General features: G+C 35.7%; 1 protein-coding gene across 1 annotated transcript in view; it reads right to left on the bottom strand.

Annotated features, from left to right (window-relative positions):
* Positions 1 to 20731, bottom strand: part of MALRD1 (MAM and LDL receptor class A domain containing 1) — a 598156-nt gene that overhangs the window by 382558 nt on the left and 194867 nt on the right. Inside the window, exons 20-22 of the mRNA XM_065871795.1 lie at positions 18803 to 18890; positions 4001 to 4177; positions 1350 to 1512 (exon numbers count right to left, since the gene is read on the bottom strand). Of these exons, the coding sequence (XP_065727867.1) occupies positions 1350 to 1512; positions 4001 to 4177; positions 18803 to 18890 (428 nt within the window). The remainder of the gene's footprint in view (positions 1 to 1349; positions 1513 to 4000; positions 4178 to 18802; positions 18891 to 20731) is intronic.

Below are 20731 nucleotides of genomic sequence, written 5' to 3'. Positions count from 1 at the left end.
GCCTTTAATTCTAAAGCAAAAATATATTGATCCTAATCATCAACTAACTCACTCAACAAATAATTACTGGGACTTAATACATAATGAGCCTTAGAAATAATGCAATAAATGGGAATCACAGTCCTTGAAATTCCTCAAGGAATTTGCAGTCTATTGGAGGCAGAGGGTGAGGGTCAGAGACAAGTTAAAAGCCGATTATATTCCTTTGCTTATATGCTGCCATGTTTCTGTTTATACTTTTACCACATAGAAGTGAGATTCTAGCCTGCCTTTTTCCTTACAGAAATATAGTTTATTAATGAAGTATGGCTTATTTGCATGAGCCACAGAAACTTTCTGAAATTACCCTGTGCTTTTTACGTCAGAAGCAGCCCAAGGAAATTTTGTATCCTGAAATTTCAAAAATTACTTGCCAACTGTCAAATGTGATCAAAACAAAGCAGTATGAATATCTACTACTCTATTACTTTGGGCATCCTGGCTGCAGACGTTTAAATAAAATGATGGTAAAACTGGAACCATTTTAATAGAACAAAAGGGAGCTCAGAAAACCAGGGTGAAAAAGTCAGCCCAGTGAAAGAAAAATCATTGTACACTTAAGATACTGTGGTCCCCTTGAGTACAAGGTCAAATTGGCCAGGGCAATGATGGACTGGACAGTGGATATACCTTTAGTTTTCTTTGAAGCAGCAACCTAGGAACTGGGGGTCATGAAGCTTTAACTGAGGAGAAGTGTGAAGGCATAAAGGTTTGGAAAAGATTCTCTGTAATATAAATGGGGATTCCTTTGTTTTCTTCAGTAACATTTCCTTGAAATCAATAAAAGGAAAGAGGAAGAATGGGATCTTGTAGGAAGTGAGCACTCAATATATTTGTGGACAACAAAACAGGGGAAAGGTATGAGTTATTAAACCTCGAAAGAAAAGACCAAAATAAATGATGATAAAGAGCAAAGACTGGAAGAAGAGGGAAAGGGGCAAGGTGTTGGAGGAGCAGCTGAAAAAGGAAGAAAAGGAGAAAAGAAATTTGGAGGGGAAGGAATGAATAGATAATTCTAAAACAACATATTAACAGTGCTTTTCAATGAGTGGTGACATTACAAATGATTTTTCTTTATTTACTCATGCTTTTCTCTGGTTTCTATGACTTTTATAAGAGCATTTACTATTTTTTAATTAAAATTTTTTTTTTAATTTTGTAAGAAAGAGTACACTTAGCCCACTTATGCTCTCACTTAAACCTTCAGCTTTACAAAAGCATTAACTTAGGGTAAGCTGGTGTGGCAGGAATTTGGGAACTGCTTAATAAATAGTCCCTAACAGACATGTTCCACATGCGTGTTCACTTACGTTGTATGATCCACCGACGGCCTGTGATTTTCCTCCCCATGATGAATACTGGTTCCATTACCAAGTCCCCACCTGAATGTGTTTGAATCTTGAATTAATTTTTCTGAGATTGGCTGGTACCATTTACACAGGCTTCCTTTTTCAAAGCTGCAAACTTCCATAGCTTGAACAGGATGGGACAGAGATAAGATGAGTTAATCACAATAAATGTGTTAATAAGTGGTGATTTCCATCTGCATCAGCACTTTCTTACTCTTGGGGTTTCTTTAAATTATAATCTAACGTTTAAGTATAACTGAAAGAATTAGGTGAATTGTTTACATAATCACTAGAAAAGTTTTAAAGAAATCTAGGTGTATTATATTCAAATATCTATATTAACTGAAATACGGAAATAAATGCACATACTGAAGATTCTGCTTTCATAAAGAAGTGACATTTTAATTCGCTCTGAAAGCAGCAATTTAAGAAATGCCACTCTGTTCTGACACAACACTTACATTGCTTATATGACCTCCAAGTTCTGATAAGTCTGTTCTTTTTTCACAGTATTATCACAAAGCTAAATCCCAAATTCCAAATTCCTTAAATTCAAAGCTATAAGATTTACAACAGCTTTTAGACTGAACCTCTTTCCTTGAAAGTTTTCAATATTCTTGTAATGACTGTATTCTAATATCAAACAAAATTAAAAGTCCAGTGATTTTTTAAATATATAAGTTGTGTGTGAAAACAAATGTTTCTTTTTCTCTCCTTCTCTCTCCAATGTGTTCATGTGTCTGTCTTAAATCCTCTACTTCTTGAATAAAAGAAAAGATTCAACTCAATGAGGTCTTGTGTATACAATGGAAAGCCTGGTGTGTACTCCAGGTTTTAAATGGCATAAACGGTGACAGCGTAGGCTACCACTACTATGGATTGCGGTACTTGGATTCACAATTTAACATAAAATTCACGATTTAACATAAAATTTGAGAAGGAAAACTCCATCAAAAAAAGTGATTTTGGTCATGACATTCAGGTGTGTTATTTAATCTCTGATGTTAATATTGATCATATAATTATACTTATTTTGTGAAGAGATTTAGAATTCAATAGACTCCTGTTCATATTATTAAACAAGATTTTAAAAATTGTGGATTTTTTAAAAATTAGAGGACATAGAGTTTCAGGCAAGCTAAGATCTGCTGTACAACATCGTACCTACAGTCAACAATACTGTATTGTACACTTCAAAATTTATTAAGAGGGTAGATCTTATATTGTATTCTTATCACAATGAAAAAATTACAAAATATGACTGTAGATGATAAGATTTATCACAATAGTTCATTTTACAAAGAGATGGCAAAGGCAAGACACAATTTGTTCAGAACTAAATGGTAATAATTCATGTTTAATCAAAATAAATAAATATCCCCATGATTTTAATAATTTAATAGTAGACATTCATTAAGAACATTTACAGAACTTATCAAAACTTCCCATCCAATCATAGATGGCATTACTAAAATTTCAAAGTTGAACTAAGAAGAAAGTCAGTATTTACTAAAGATGCTCACTAGGTGTAATTAATTAGATTTTGTGTAAACTTTTACAAAGTCGACTTATGTGTGATCAGAAGAGGATTTTAGTGTCTTCCCATGAGGGAGTCTGAATACCACAGCATCGTCCATTATATTATCTTACATCCGTGATGCACAGTACATCTTTCTGACCAACTCGAGTTAATGACTGTCTCATCTTATTCACAGAGTGAATTAGCTTTGATTTTATGAGGTTTTTTGGCCTGGATTAGTTTATTGTGTATTTGTATTTTTTAAGTTTTAGAATTCCTTGACGAGGCTGACATAAGATAAATTAGAATTTCACTATAGGCTCTATTATCTGTATGTTCTAAACCATCAGTATTATCAAGACACTTGATCAATATTATGGTAAACTCACATACAACTTAATAAAGAGCAAGGAAGGGGAAAAAATCACAAGTGTTTATTCCTTCTGATCCTGTGTTTTGCCCATTCAGACACAGATTAATTTTTCTCCTCTGAGTTTGTATCTTTGACTGAGAAGTTCACTTCTGAATTAAATAATTTGCCTTGATCCATTTAGGAGAAGCCATAGATTGGCAAGTGTCAATAAATGAAAACCATCTTTCAACAGTACCTAGCCGTTGAAGTGTCCACATGTATTAGGATTGGTTTTCTTATTAACTCTGCACATTTGACATAGTATTCATTTTATGTGTGCATTTTGACAATGGCAAAATTTGAGCAGATTCATCTAATTTGAGGGTATTATGCTTCTTCCCTAAACATTTCTATTTAGTGATTGTGACAAACAGAGACAATAAAATAGAATAAAATGAATAAAAATGATAAACGATAGCTCTGGAATCAAGCTAAGTCCATGAAAACAAGTATTTTGAATTTAAATATTAATTTAAAGACACCTCTTGTTGGACGTGATACAAGAATGTATGCTGATTCTTCTATCATTTTCTATACAAATAGTCTTTATGTTAAGAAACTGCTTTAAGTCAGGTTGAAATTTTCTAACTAGGACATTATGCCACGCTACTTGAGATAACACTAGTATTTTCTTATCAGTTTTATGGCTATATTTAATGCAAAATTTAGGAATTCACGTACCACAGGATGACTCATCTGATTTGTCAGGGCAGTCATATCTAAAATCACATTTCTGGATATTTTCAACACATTGACCATCAGACCTGCAAACAAATTCATTGTCGGTACAGTTGTGTGGAGGTAAGGTTACTGGAACTGAAGTTTCTGGTGGAGTTGGAAGGTTCACTGGCAAATTACCTTGAAATAATAGACAAGTATCATTTCGCAGATTTTTCCATTTCTTTAAAGATTTCACACAATAAACTTTATTAAGTGTGCTTCACACTCAACATTATAAAGAATATTTGATAGTATTTGCTAATCTGCTGAACTTCTTTATGTAAGCATATAAGTTGGGGTTCATGGCTTTAGTAATGGCAAATAACTTTAGATATCTTTGATTATAAAAATAAGTGAAGGTGCAGATGGAAATTATGGAAAAGCTCTTCAGAGCTCACTGAACAAATGGGAGTCTCAAGAACAGGGCTTGGAAGATCAGCAGGAACAAGTGAATCCCAGGTGCTGGCGTTAGGAACCAGAGTCAAGGTCAGGTTAAACCTTCTAGTTCACTAGGTGAATAAACTTTGTTCTTCCACAGCTACAACGAACTTAACATCTCCTCTTTGTTTCAGATATCCCCACATAGTTGGGATTCAAGGTTGCAAGATAGACCCAAACCAAAAGTATTCACCCAGAAGTATTTAAATAAGCTATAATTTCTGATATTACAGAGTTTAGAAGAAATTTATAGAAGTTGATTAATTTAGACAGTAAGCTATCCAATAAGCACTTATTAATAACATCTCTGTGTCATATACATGGTAGATGTAGTGGATTTAAAGCCAAACATGCTTTCACTGCCATAAAAGAGTTTACAGACTAGTGGATAAGGCAGTCAGGAAATTCTTTCATTACAGTTCCATGGGATAAGCTTAGGATACAGATTTTAACATGATGGAGGCAAAAATGACACCTATCCCTTACCTCCTGTATTCACATCCTCAGACCATGGTATATGGTGGGTACACTATCATTGTGAAGTGAGTGAATAGATATACAGATGGATGGAAGGATGAAGGAGGGATGGAAGGATGGGAGGAGGGATAGAAGGACGGATGGATGACAGAGTGAGTGAATGAATAGATGAACAAAGGTTAAGATTGTACAGTATATTAAGAGAACACAGGAAAATTCCGTATCAGATGGGAAGACTTCCTGGCATGGTGATGTTTAAACTAAGTTTTTAGTTTTCATTTTTTTTTAACTTTTTATTTTGTATTAGAGTATAGTTGATTAAGAATGTTATATTAGATTCAGGTGTAAAGCAAAGCAATGCAGTTATACATATACACTTTTTAGTTTTAAAGGATGATTTGTTGCTGGGTAGATAAAGAAGGGTACAAGGTCTTTTGAGGCAAGGAGAAAAGACTCATGTGAAGACAGAAGAATATATTTTCCTGTTGTTTTCTGGAATACCGTGAGAGTTTGACAAGAAGACTATCTTGGGATATGGTAAGAATGCATCTGATGGAGTCATCAGATACGGGACTAGAGAGGAGAGGGTTATCAGGTCACGGAGAGCTAAGTGGGACCAACCAGGATTTTGAAGTAAATATAAAAAGCTGTGGAGAAACACCAAGATATAAAATTTCCACTTCAAGAAATACTTAGCAGGCATTAGCGTGGAGAATGATTTGCTGGTGGCTCTGACATGGGGAAGAGAGAACAGCTGAGCTTCTACTTTAATTCCAGGCAACTAATAAACCAAAGCAGAGATGTTTTGCAGGGGACAGAAAAGACCTGAGCAATGTTACACATCCAGCGTCTAGAGGACTGGGGATGTGGGTGCTTTGGGGAATTTGAGGAGAGTCCAATAAATAATACTTTATTTCTTAGCTCAGGCTTTGAAGCAATTAAGAACTAAGACTGAAGTGTAGGGCAGCTAGTAGATCAAAATATCAACCTTTTTACGGATGAAGTTGATACTGGAAAAAAATAGCCTGTATCTGTAGGCAGGTAATCTTTCAGAGTGTGAAACTCAGACATAAACAGACTAAGTTATAACCTGTGCTGGAAATTTCTATACAGAAGCTGACCATTGTGAACTACAGCAAGGAAGAGCTGAGCACATCTCAGGCCTCCTTCAGCTAACTCTCTCCACAAAAAGAGGAAACTAAGAGACCAGGTATGCATGTGCAGGCTCTCCTTGCAAACTCAACAATCCATTGTTACTTTTTCCACAGTTTACATTAGCGTTCACTGTTGGTGTTTTACATTCTGTGGGTTTTAATAAATGTATAATGACAGGCTTCCACCATTAGCGTGTCATACAGAATAGTTTCACTACACTAAAAAACCTCTAGGCTCTGCTTTTCTGTCCGTCCCTGCCCCCAATCCCTGGCAAATATTGATCCTTTTACTGTCCCCAGAGTGTTTTCCAGAATGTTATATAATTAGAATCATACAGTATGCAGGCTTTTCATGTTGGTTTCTTCCACTTACTAATATGTATTTAAGTTTACTCCAAGTCTTTTCAATGGCTTAATAGTACGTTTCTTTCCAGCACTGAATAGTATTCATTGTCTGGATGTTAATCCAGCACTGAATAGTATATCCATTGTCTGGATATACCACAGTTTATTAATCTCCTACTGAAGGACATCTTGGTTGACTGGGCATCTTTTCATATACTCATTTGACATCGATATATCTGCTGTGGTGAGACGTCTGCTCAGATTTTTTGCCTGTTTTTAAATCTGTTGATTTTCTCACTGTTGAGCTTACAGTGTTCCTTGTATATGTTGGATAACTCCTTCATCAGATAGGTCTTCTCCCAGTCTGTGAACTGTCTTCTCCATCCCTTAAAAATGTCGTCCACAGAGAAGTTTTCAATTTTAGTCAAGTATAATTTATCAATTATTTCTTTAAATGATGGTCTTTGGTGTAGTATCTAAAAAGTCATCACTATAACCAAAGTCATCTAGATTTTCTCCTATGTTATCTTAGGAATTTTATAGTTTTGCATTTTAGATTTAGGTCTACAATCCACTCTGAGTTCACTTTTGCGAAGGATATAAAGTCTGTGTCTAGATACTTTTTTTTTTTTCACATGGATGTCTAGTTCCAGCACCATTTTGGGAAAAGACCATCTTTTTCCCATTGAATTGCCTTTACTCCTTTGTCAAAGATTAGTTGACTATATTTACATGGGTAGATTTCTGGCTCTCTATGCTCTTCCAATGATATATTTCTCTGTTTTTTCACCAATACCACACTGTCTTGATTACTGTAGCTTTATAATAAGTCTTGAAGTTGGGTAATGTCAGTCCTCCAACTTTGTTCTCCTTCAATATTGTGTTGGATATTCTGGGTCTTTTGCCTCTCAATATACACTTCAGAATTAGTTTTTCTATATTCACAAAATAATTTGCTGGGATTTTGATTGAGATTACATTAACTCTATAGATCAAGTTAGGAAGAATTAACATCCTGAATATAGTGAGTCTTCATGCATGTTTTTGTATCCTTATCTCAAACATACATGTTCCATTTAAAATATACACTATTTTGTGTCTTAGAAAATTTTACATAAATAATATTCATATTTCTTTTGAATTTGCAATCTTGACTCAAAACATATTTTTCAGATTTATCTCTATTGTTACATACAGAATCAATTCATTCAACTGGTTAGGGTATTCAATTAAATGAATACCTGGAGTCAAATATTTATTGTACGAATAGTCTGTAGCTGGTATATCCCTTCTCAAGCAGGACAGTAACAATATCTATAAAGTGTGCTACAATGGATGTCTTTGTACATTTCTCTTTGCAAACATATGCCAGAGTATTTCCAAGGCAAGGTACCTTGAAATGAAATTTCACAGTTATAGGGGATGTAGTCAGTCAACTTAAGTAGTTGTTTTCAAAGGTGGTTTACCCATTTCCACCCAGAAACGTGTGCATTTCTCATATTCCAGATCTGATGAAAAAAGATCATCAGTTTTTTTTAATGTTTGCCAGGGTAACAGGTCTGAAATAATAATTCCTTGATATTCTAACTTGCATTTCCCTAATTATTGAGACTTTTTTTAGGGGCCACACAAGTATCTTACTCTCGTTTTTGACTAGCTGTTCACATACCCTGCTCTTTTTCTCTACTAAATCCATTGCCTTTTTCTTATTAATTTACAGGTTTAAATTAATCCCGTATTCTCCATACTAATCCTCAATCATTTGTCTAAGTGACAAATATGCTCTCCTAATCTAGTCTTGCCATTTTCTATGGTGTCTTTCAGAATAAAAAAAAACCTAATTTTAATATATCAATCATTTCCTTTACGGTTTGTGCTTTAAAATTTCACTAAAAGTAATCTTCCCTATTCTAATATCATAAATATGTTTCCTATAATTTCCATGAAATTTTGATAGTTTTATTTTTCATATTTAGATCTTTCCTCCATCTGGGCTCTACTGTTATCTATTATCTGTGATGAGAATCTAAATACAATTTTTTTTCACATGAATGACCACTTTTTGATCTATTAGTCTACTGGTGCAACTCAAACTTCTCTCACTTATCATTTTATATTTTATTATGAAATATATTATACATATATAAGAATGAACATAAAATATATGCCTGGTATAAAGAAGAAGAAGAATAGCCATATATTTACCTTCCAGTTTATGGAAATGAAATTCACAAACAGTTTTGAACCCTCCAGTGTTTCCCCGCTGACTCCATCCCCTCATTGGCATCTCTCCTGGTTCACAGTACACTGAAATTTGTGTTTTATTTCTTTGCTTTCATTTGTGTTTAATTTTCTTCATTTGCATATATACCAAATAACGTCTTACAGTGCTTACTTATTAGCTTATGTGACTAAATAACTTATTGTGAAATTCTTAGAATAGTGACCATATACATGGAGCACCATGTAGGTCCTTTTTAAATAAATAAAATGTTGTTTAGATTCAAACTTTAGATGAATGGACTCCATTCTCTATATAATCTGCAACTTGATTTTTTTCTGAACATTGTACATTCATCCATCCAAACTAATGTGTGTTCTTGCAGTTTAGCTGTGTTGACTGCTGTATAATGTTTCACTATATGAATATGTAACATACGTTATATAGCCATTCTACCATCAGCGGTTTTTGAGTTGACTCTGAGGTTTTGCTTCTTTGTACATTTCTCCTGAGGTACCTACAGGTGGAATCGCTTGGTCACAGAGGATGCACATCTAAATTTACTAGATAATGCCAAACTGCTTTCAAAAGTAATTGTATCAATTTCTATACTTCTCAGTAGTGTATAAACATTCTGGTCATACCACATGTTCATCATCCACTGGTATACCTAGAATTACCCGCACGTTTGCCATTTTCTTTGCTGTCTCTTTCCTTTTGTATCTCAGCCCTTGTTGAGCTCATTCTGTCTCCTTTAAATGTTCACATTTACATAGTTCATTTGGTAGGAGTCTGGTGCAGTGAAATCATTTTTTGTTTGTTTTTGGATGTCATGCTCTGAGTGCCTATTTTCACCCCCATTCCTGAAAGAATTTTGCTTTGCTCTAGACTGTTATGTTTTCTCAGAACTTTGAAAATAATTTCAACTGTCTTCCTACTTCCATTCTTGCTATTGTGAAGTCATCTATTAATCTGATTGCAGTTCTTTTTTAACTGTATTTTAATCTCTGGCTATTTTTACCATAATCTTCCCTTTTATTTATTTTTTTCTAATTCATTTCCATAAGCCTAGACCTGGATTTATTCTAATATTATGCATGAGGTTGAATAGGCTTCTTAAATCTTATGTTAATTCTTAGCAATTATATCTTTGAAAATTGCTTCTCCTCCATTTTCTTTATTCTCTCTCTGGAACTCCATTAGCTTTTATGATCTATCCTTCAAGTAAATCTATCCCTTCCATTTTCCTTTTCTATCTCTCTCTGCTGCTCCCTGAAATTTCCTCATAGTTATTCTCCAGAAGACTAATCACAGCATTGATTCAGCTATTTAATTCATCTGCTGGGATTTTTATTTCATTGATTTTATTTCTCACTTCACAATGGCCAATTTGCTACTTCTTTCAAATTTTTCTGGGTTTTTTTTTTTTTTTTTGGACGACATTGTGCTATTTTCTTATGGCATAGAGTCCTTTAATATTTTAAATTATTTATTAGTTTTCTATTTTTTACATAACAAATTTCCACAAACCTTAGAATTTTAAACTAATAAACACTTATTATCTCACACAACTTATGTAAGTCTGAAACCCAGAAGAGGCTTAGCTCGTTGGGTTCTAATTCAGGGTCTCATAAGATTACTGTCAAGATGTCAGCCAAGGCTGCAGTCATCTGAAGGCTTGACCGGGGATGGAAGACCTGCTTTCCAAGGGGGCTCATGCCTGGGAAGTTAGGCTACTGTTGGCAGGAGGTCTCAGTTCCTGGGCTTTCTCCAAAGGGCTGCTTGTGTATCCTTCAGACATGGTGTCTGACTTCCCCCAGAGTGAGTGATCCAAAGGAAGACAGCAGAAGCCTAGCTTTGGGAATCACACCCAGTCATTGCCACATGGGTCATTAGTTACCCAGGTCAGTCCTACTCAATATGGGAGGGGCCTTGTCCACACATCATGAATACCAATAGGTGGGGATTATTGGGGGCTATTTTGGAGGTTGGCAACCATAATTTTTTGTGCTTGATTTTTATGTGAGAATCCTTTATCATCTAGTTTGTAGAAGAGTCCTTCTAGATTAACTTTGAGTTGTTTCTTTTGGAACCCCACTGGTACCTCCACCCAGGGATGATATACCCCTTTTGGCCCTCCTCTCCCCTTTTCCTGCCTCTCATCCATCCTATATTCTCCATCCTATATATCCCTAACTCTGGCAATCACATTATGCTTTCTGTTCTATTTTTCTATTTCTCTCATGTGGGCATTTCTCTTTTGTAACCTCAGCTCAACATTTAAAAAAAATGCATGTTATATTTGACATTTCTAGGTATATGTAGTGTTACAGTTTTCAGATCATCTGGTCTGCCACATTATTAAAATCAGTAGTCTTAAGTGCATCTTTAGGCCTGGTTTCAATTTATACTAGGAAACAGTCCCTCACTTAAGAAGAAATCATAGACATGCGTGGCTATCTTAGAAAAAGGAGGTAGATGAGTCCATACTCAGGAAAAATAGAGACAACTCATTTTCTATCTCAGAAATGATCCAGGTAAAATGACCTGGATCCCAGGTAGGTAAAAATATCACTACTCTAAAAAAGAAATAGGAAAACCTTAAAATTCTTTGTCCTTTCCTCATTACTCTTTGTTATTCTACCAGAATTAGTGAATCTTAAAAGATAAGTGTAATATGTTTGTATTTGAGAACACCAAAAGAATTATTGGAAGAAAGTGTTTCTTACTCCAAAGTCCAATTCTGGAAATGGTGGTATAACTGGAAAGATGGAGTTGCCACTGATTCCTTGGGATCTGCCATGTAGAAGTAAAACAGAGCCCAGACACATGGTTAGACCAAGACATCATTTGGAGCCTGAGGCATGGCAAGGACTGCAAGCCTCCTGACACATCTCTGACCCTCACAGATGGTTTATACTTTCATGTAAGGAACACGAAGTCAGTTTGTCTTACTTTGCTATGATTCAGAGCAGTATTTCTTATTAAAGAATCCTGCTCTTAACTCAGGTGATACAAGAAATGACTTTGTACAGTATATGGATAGACTTCACGTTTTTAAAATATATAAACTGTGAACAACCTTAATAGTAAAATATACCTAGAACAATAAGCCCATCTTAGTCAGTCTGGGCTGCCATAATAGAATCCCACAGACTGGGGGGCTTAGACAACAATTTATTTCTCACAGTTCTAGAGGCTGAAAGTCCAATATCAGGGTACCAACGTGGCTGGGTTCTGAGGGCTCTATTCCAGGTTATGTCCTTACATGGCCTTCCTTGGTACATGCGTGCAGAGAGAGAGAGATCTCACATCTTTTCCTCTTCTTATAAAAGCTCTAATCCCATCATGAGGGCATCAACTTCAACAACCCAAATTACCTTCCAAAGGTCCCACCTCCAAATACCATCACATTGGGGGTTAAGGTTTCAACATATGAATATTGGAACATTCACTCCATAGCAAAACTTGTGATTTTTTTTAAACCTATGATTGTTTAGAAACGCTGAAGTTGGTAGCAATGGTAGAATTAAGGCTCTTAAAATAAAAAAAACACTAAAAGCTTTGCAGATGAGACAAAATTGAAAGGTGAAATGCAAATAACTGAACACCAAGAAGCAGAGATTAGTCTGGTTTGATCTGATTTTCTTCCACACCCCTAGGCCAAAGGGAAGCCAACTCACCTGCACAGCTGTCACCCTAGATGACTCAGGCTCCAGATGGACTCAATGTTCGAATTCCTTGTAACAAATATGATATACTTCATGCTACCCTAGTATAATCTTTCTGGTAAAAATAGATTTTCCAACTTCTTTTATACTAGACTTCCCTCCCTACAGCTATTCCCACACTGGTAATTAAACAAGTAAAATTTTTAACATCCTGAGCCCTTGATAAATTATTGCCAGCTTTAGACATATCACAACTGTGTGAATTACTTGACTAATATGCATGGTTGTTCTTTATCTCCAAGTAACAATGCGTATGTTTTTCTTGTGACTTCTGATGTTAAGAAATACATTTAATTTAAAAATCTAAATGTCTACTTGAGGTTTAAACATAATCAATCTTCAGAAAAATTAAAAATTTGAAATATCTACAGCACCAGAAGAAAAGTGTTTCCTATTTTTCCTATTGCACTTAACATAATAACCTGGAGGTATAACCACAAGCTGAAATGACTATATTTAGCATAATTGTACTAAAGTGTCTGTGCTAGGTCTACTTCCTAGGATAGTAGGTTTTACTGAAACATAGCTACTCTTTGGATATGATTTATTAACAATTGTGACACAGCTCTTTGCCTCATATGATGCACTGTCTCTTTTTTTTTTCTTTCTCCAGTAGCAAATCAGCTCTTTTTTGAAATATTTTTGCTCTACCACATGGATTCAATAAAATTTTCCAGGTAGCACAAGATATTTTCCATATTTAAAGATATTCTACTATCTTTGAAAGTGACTAAAAATAGACTTAACTAGCAGTTGGACAATTTTCAAGCTAAAATTTAAGTATTTCAACAGCCTTCTCCACTTTTGGTATTTAGCATTTCCTTCAATTAAAAGATGACAAAATTTTAAAGTTTTAAATTTAGAATAGGTTAAATCAGTTATTTGTCGAATTTTATTTTCTAGAAACTTATTGGTTGGCCACAAAGTTCGTTTGGGTTTTTCATAAGATCTTATAAATAAAATACTAAGTTGCATGGACCATAGGCTTCGGGCAAAATTTTTCCCTAGGTATATGCTAAATCACTTTACGACACTACACCAAAGACACTAAAACCAGAATATTTTAGATTACAATCACTGAGTCTCAAATTTCTTCATTTTTGCCTTGAAATGTTTTACCGAACTGCAAATATTTCCAACGTTTCTAAAACTTTATTCAGAGGCTGTATTTCCTTCTGAAAAATATGGATAAAAGAGGACCTCAAAGCAAAATGCTTTCATTTAATTTACTATCCTGAGAAAAATGTAATGGATACACCAAACAGCTTAGTATTAGAAGGTAAAATACCAAGCTTAGTATTAGAAGGTAAAAAGCTGCAGGTGGGGCTTCCCTGGTGGCGCAGTAGTTGAGAGTCCGCCTGCCGATGCAGGGGACACGGGTTTGTGCCCTGGTCCGGGAAGATCCCACATGCCACGGAGTGGCTGGTACCGCAAAAAAAAAAAAAAAGCTGCAGATGATATCTTTTGAACACAAAAGAACTCACACATTTTGCCACTGAAAGAAACATCACTCTTTGCAGAAGGAAGGGAGACTTGATCAAGCACAAATAAAGCTGGTGAGATATGGAGGTGAAGGAGGAGGGATGTCAAAAATTCAATCAACTCAGCCAGTTTAGTAATAACAACAACAAAAACCATTCGGTGGGTAGGGGAGGAACATCATAAATATTGTTAAGCATTCTCTAAAGAGTTTCCATACTTTCTCAATTTTAAAGTATCATCAGTTGCAAGATGTGTCACTGACTCAGTAAGAACCTTCCTGGGAAAAGCAAAACACTAATACCTTGGATAGTGATACTCATCCTAATAATTAGTAGTTCTAGTAACTAATAAATCTAATACACATGCTGAATTCTGAAATTTTAACTTCGATGAAAAGTGCGTAGGTATTTTTTTTCAGTTTGCAAACAGTGTGCTGTGATGCTATGTCGTCACAGATTTATTTTTCCAAATAACCCAGCTGTCTCACCAATAATCTTGGACACAAGAAAGAAAACTCCTGTTGCATGTATTCTGCTAAAAGACACACACTCCTTGCTTTTCTGATGGAAGATGGAAGGAATAATGCAGAACAGATACTTCCTTTGGGATAATATTTTAAAATCTGAATATCTGGCAACAATTCTCCCTAAATCTACTCTGAAGGTCTAATTCAAGGTGAAGGGAAAGCTATTTAACTTTGCCATTATTCCACATCATTATCTACTCTGGGAACAGACAACATCATCACATACTGATGCAAAGAATCATAGGATTCTATTGCATGGTTAACATTGTCTACTTTCCCTAGAAATGTAATTAATCTTGCATAAACAGCTGTTTCTCTATTTTCCTCCTGAATTAGATTTAAAATGATAATCTATATCATCAAAGTATTGAAACAAAGGAGATACGATCCATTATTGAGAAGGGATTTGAAAATTGTTAGTAACAACTAGAAGTTAGAAAATGAGAGACAGCCTGACCTAGAGGAGCAAGTAATGATGGTCTAGGACAAAGTGAAAAGAAACTAAGTTTATGGCATAAAAACTATTGAGGAAAATTAATAAAAGTTTGCAGTTAACAAGCTCAGTCATTCGAGTCAACAGTGTTTTGAACCAAGGTCATGGCAGAGGTAATGGAAAAAGTAGAACAGATGTGAGAAATATTTTGGAGTTTAAGGGGAAACTTAAAAGTTTAAGGGGAAAGCCAAAGAAGACTATGGTATTTCAATCCTGGGTTGCTCGAGGATACTGAGGTCATCAAAAGGAACAAGGGAGAAGTAGGGGAAAGAGAAGTTGATTTTGAGGAAATAGGTAAAAATGAAATAATCACCTCCTTTTTAGTCACTTTTAGTAAAAAATAAAATTACAGATTTTTGTAATTTTGGACAAATCTGCTCTTTGGACATGAGGTCAATAGTTTGTGTTTCTTTAGTTTTTTATTTGTTTTGTTTTGTTAATCAAGGAGGAAACATGCTGTAGATAATGTTCATATTGAAAGCAAATCAATGTCTGTAAGTGAACCTACACGGACTGGTCCCACCTCAGCTAACGTGATGCCATGACAAAACACTGACTGATAATCAAGAGCAATATTTCTATTAAAAACCTAATTTTTATTTTCATTTTCATCTTATGGGATCGCATCAGCTTCCTTTATGAAACCTATGGCTTCAGCAGGCTTTGTGGTTTCTGCCCAGAGTTTCTTTTGCTATGAAGCCAACATGAAAACCACGCAGTTCAGTCTTTAAAATTCCATATTTTTCTTCCAAAACTTAAAGCAGAAAATTGGGACTAACGGTGTGTAACTGATATTTCACATCTCTGCCCTTGTTTCTGGCAGCTCTTTTCCCTCTACCTTGGAAACATCAGCCCCAGAATGCATGTAGCAGGATAATTAAAGCAGCAACAGTAACAACAATGACTTGTGTTCCCTTTCCGTATTCTTTTTTGTTCCCCTCTGCCACTGGGGTCACAGCCATTCTCCCTAAGCAAAGAGTGGGAGGCGATTTGGCCCTGAAATCAGACCCCTTAGGTGAAAAATCTCATTTCTACCCTCAATTGTGCATTCTTACCCAGGCCACTGATGCTCTTTAAGTTTAGTTTTTCACACCCATAAAATGGAAATTGCTTTCTCTTCCTTGGGCGGTTAATGTATTTGATGAACAATATAATAATAGTGATAAACATTATGATCCAAAGAAGCAGACATTGTACTCTGCCACTTTATAGCTAGATAGCCTTGGGCTGGTTATTTCCTTCTCAGTTTGCTCCATAAACTTGGGATAACAAAGGCATCCATCCTATTCAACATTCAAGATCTCTTCACATGTGATGGACCAGGCACTATTTTGTACTCTTAAAAGAAAATAGGATTATGTGAGATGATACACAGAGTGATATATGGTATTAATGTAACCATTTATCAGCTCCCTCCCTTCTAAGGACTTTCTGTATTCTCGGCCCCTGCCAAGCTCCCTGTCTGTGGCAAATACTTCCCTGAGCCATTGTTGGGCTTGGTCACTTGACTTGCTCTGACCAATGGAAGTGAATACACATGATGCCCTAATAAAAGCTTTAAGTGTGCTTTCTTTTTCCAACCCTCTGACTTAAAAACAGAATGTGTCAGACAGGGACTTGGTCCATCAGCCTGGGTCGCATATAGACAGGACCCACAGAACAGAGATACATAGATTGGAACTACATAGAATTATACAGAGCTATGAACAAGAATTACATGCTGTTATTATTCTACGCCAAACCACACACTTAAGAGTAAGAAATAAATGCTTGTGATTGTAAGCCACTGAGATTTGGCTGTCAACAGAAGCTGACATATAACATAGTGTCTTACATATAGAAGTAATTAACATTTTAACAATAATAAACTAAAATATATAAACACTTAAAAAGATATAAACATCTCTCCACCTATCCACTCACCTACCCAATAGATGTTTATCGAGTATTACTATGTGTCAGATACTGTTTATGCTACTGAAGGTATGGCAGTGATCAGATAAAATCCCTGCTCTCATGCCACTAACATTATTATGGTGGAAATAAAATTTGACTATAAGGGGATGCGTGTTGTGGAGAAAACACAGGGGAAGGAGACAGAAAATGTCAGGTAAGGAGATAAGAAGAGGTGTGTGTGTGTGTGTGTGAGAGAGAGAGAGAGAGAGAGAGAGAGAGAGAGAGAGGGAGAGGGAGAGAGATTGAGAGAAGGTTTCACTAGAGAAATTTTCCAGCAGAGATCAGAAAGAAGTAAGGGGGTGAAGGGGATATCTGGGGGAAGTACATTCCAGGAAGAGAGAATAGCAGGTATAAAAGCCCTGAGGCATGAATGGGTTGGAGTGCTCAAGGACCAGCCAAGAGGTCTTGTAGTTGAGAGACATCAGTTAGAGGCACATTGGTAGAAGGTAAAGTCAGAGCCGTATGAGAGGGCCAGTCATTTATTCCTTGGAAGTTATTGGAAGAAGTTTGGCTTTTGTTCTGAATGAGATGGGATGTCATAGGAAGACTCATGATAGGGTAACATGAGCTTATGTAAGTTTGAAAAGGATCATTCTGGCTGCTGTTTTGAGAAGAGATTATGTGGTTCAAGGGTAGAAGCAGATAGATCATTTACAAAGCAACCACAATAATCTGTATAGAGACGACAGTGGCTTGGACCAAGGGGAGAATATCAAGAGCAATGAGAAGCAGTAGGCTCCGGGTATATGTGAAGGTAGTGGCATCAGATTTGTTGATGAAGAAGAAGCAACTGGAGATAAACTATCATTTACTGAGACAGGGAAGCGTGCAAGAATGGTCGGATTGAGGGAGCAATGGGTCATCAAGAATTTACTTTTAGACACTGAGGGATAAATGTAAACTTGTTGAATTCTGATTTCCTTCTGCTGGCTTTCCAGAGAAGCATTTGGCTTTCTGCAGAGTTTCATAGAAACCACTGCACAGACAATGGTAATTAATCCTGCCAGAATGATGAGGTGGAGAACCAGAGGTATGACATTAGCTACGGCAGAAAGAACTGGAATCCAGCCCTCTGACTATGTCTGGGGAGAGGCTGGTACTCCTCTGACCAATAACGCTACACTGTGATGGACCAGGGCTGCAGGTTAAGTTTTCAGCACTTGAAAGTGCTCTCCACATGGATTATTGTGATTGATTTTTAAATTATCCAGCCTCTGATCACTCTAGGAAGGAGACTGTGCTTTCTCTTGTCATGCAATTAAAGAGTCTACAACCTCAGTCCCAGGAGTTTGAATTTCAGCCCTTTTAGATCATTATGCACTGCCTAGAATGAGTTTCCCCTGGGGTGTGTTTGTTTTAAGTTACTTTCCCTAGTTATCTTTGAGATGCCTGGTACATCTAAGTTTGGATGTTGAGTAGGTGGTTAGTATCTAAGTCAGGAGTTCAGGTGAAAGGTTGAGGATGGAGATATAAATCTGGAAGATATGTATTAGATTTTTAATGGAAAGAAGTCTATAACTTGGAGGGGAAATGGCTGGCAACAATCCTCAGGAATATTTAAAGTGCAGCCCGAGAGTAAAACATCACTGAAGGTACCTGAGAGGTTATTAAAGTCTCCAAAACAATGTGATTATAAGGCAACCAATTCTGCCCACCAAATATGATGGAATTACAGTTTAACTTCAGACACAATTTCCTAATATTTTGCATATGATAACACACAAACACAACTGATTCAAACCTCTTTACTATGTTTGCAAAGATTTTAGACGAATTACTAGAAAAGATTCACAACCTTTTCCAGGATTAATATATTGGTAGTATAGAGTAGAACTGAGAGTATTTTTGAATATTTCTGGAAATGAAATATTGATTTCCTTGGCAGTGTTTTCAAGTAGACAGGTTTGAAAAAACTCATATACTAAAATATCCTTCCTTACCAGGATAGAGGGTGCAGTCCATAAATGACAAATCATCAATTGCAATGTCTCCAGTGAAGCCATCTCCCACTGAAGCTTCCACTGAAATCTAAGAACAATATAAGAAATTTGTTAATACTGTGACGGAAATTAATTTCTGGAAACTCATGGTTGAAAGGAATTCAGAATTTACCTAGAGAAAACTCTCTTCTGAGCCATTAAAAACATACTTTGCAAAAGTCTCCATAAGTAGGTATCTTGTCTCTACCTGAATACTTCTAGTAATAGGAAGCTCCACACCATATTGGGCCCATTAAATCCATGAAGCCCATTCTGTTTCTGGTGAGTATTGATTTTTTTGAAATTTCAGTATATCAGATTGATATCTACTTCCTTTTAACTTTCAACCATTAATTCCAGACTGGTCCTGCTTTCTCCTGAGCTTTTAAGTATCTGAAGGCAAATTACGGAACCTTTTCCCACCGTTGCCCCAGTAGTTCAGCTGTTTCCAAGGTTAAACCTCTTCCTCCTTCAAGAAACCAAATTTGTTGCCAGAGGTACTCTCTAAAATGCACATTTTGAAGACCTTTAAAATTTTTCTCCCGTCGACCTTATTCTGTAACATTTTATGGAACTGGCTAATCGTTATTAGATCTCCTTCAGAACCTCATTAATCACAGTGAACTCAGATGACATCGGTGCTTACAGGAGATGCAGTTCCACTGAAACTCCAGTAAAATGTGAAATACTGACAAATCACTACAGTACATGGCAGATTGTGATCAGGGCTGAGATTTACTATAATAGAATTAATCATGATGAGTTATTTTAAGACTCATGCAAATATACTGCATACTTACTAGGAATCCTGCTATAATTTAATAATGAAGAACATTAAGCAAACTCAAACTTAAAAAACACATTCCTTTTTTCCACTATTATATGAATATATGTTTCTGTTTCATTTTTCCTCACAAATGCGATATGTGGAAGTTGAAATTTTATTTCATTTTTCAAATTCTATCTTCCATTAAAAGTTGTTTCATACATTATTTATTCCTAATTAAAGAAGATAATTAAAAGGTCAAATTACTGACCTTAAGCCTCTTGACATCTTCCACCAACTTTCTAGGTTTTCTTGAGAATTACTACAATTTTCTCCTTTATTTGTCACTGAGGAAATGACTCAATTTGGAAAAGGTTTATTCATTTAATTAATGGGCAAATATAGTTCACCTAATACTGCCTGGGGAACAGGCAGTCTCCTACTGCTTTAAAATGGGTCACTGCAAATATAAAATGCACCCTTCTTTTCACCACCAGCATGATTAAAAGAAATAAGCAGAGAAAACAAAAACACAAAAAGAATACTCAGTACAAAATCATACAATTATTCTAATAAACAAAAAGCCAGCAGTCAGAATTTGGCAGAACATACTGTAATAAAATATCTTCTGTTTTACAGGGAAAAAAGACTGCAGTTGGGTGACCAATAGGGAAAAGGTGTAAGCAAGGACTGATTAATAACTAATACACTAATTAATTACAAATACATTCTTTGGATCAATATTTGTCTATCCCAATACAACACAGGACATGGTAATAAAAAGCTCAGAAGATGCAAGAAAAAGGAAAAACTAGGATAAATAAAAATAAACACTACCAACGTGACTACACTGCTCATGATTGTCTTAGTTTATTCATGAGAACGGATAGAAAATTGATATAACAGAATCTCAAGTCTATGAAAAGCATACCTGGACATATAAATATCTGTAAGCTAACTTTAGGGATATATACACATACCTAGGTCCATTTGAGTGTGTAGGTGGACTTAACTGTTCCAAAGCATCCCTTTTGTTGTCTTTATATGGTCACAAGTTAAAGAATTGGCCATTTGTGAAAGTTACAACTTTTCTCATTTATGGTCTACACCAGGCGAGCAGCATT

The sequence above is a fragment of the Phocoena phocoena genome, chromosome 2 (assembly GCF_963924675.1).
Source record: "Phocoena phocoena chromosome 2, mPhoPho1.1, whole genome shotgun sequence".
In the NCBI taxonomy this organism is placed as follows: Eukaryota; Metazoa; Chordata; class Mammalia; order Artiodactyla; family Phocoenidae; genus Phocoena; species Phocoena phocoena.
This window is presented reverse-complemented; position numbering and strand designations above follow the sequence as displayed.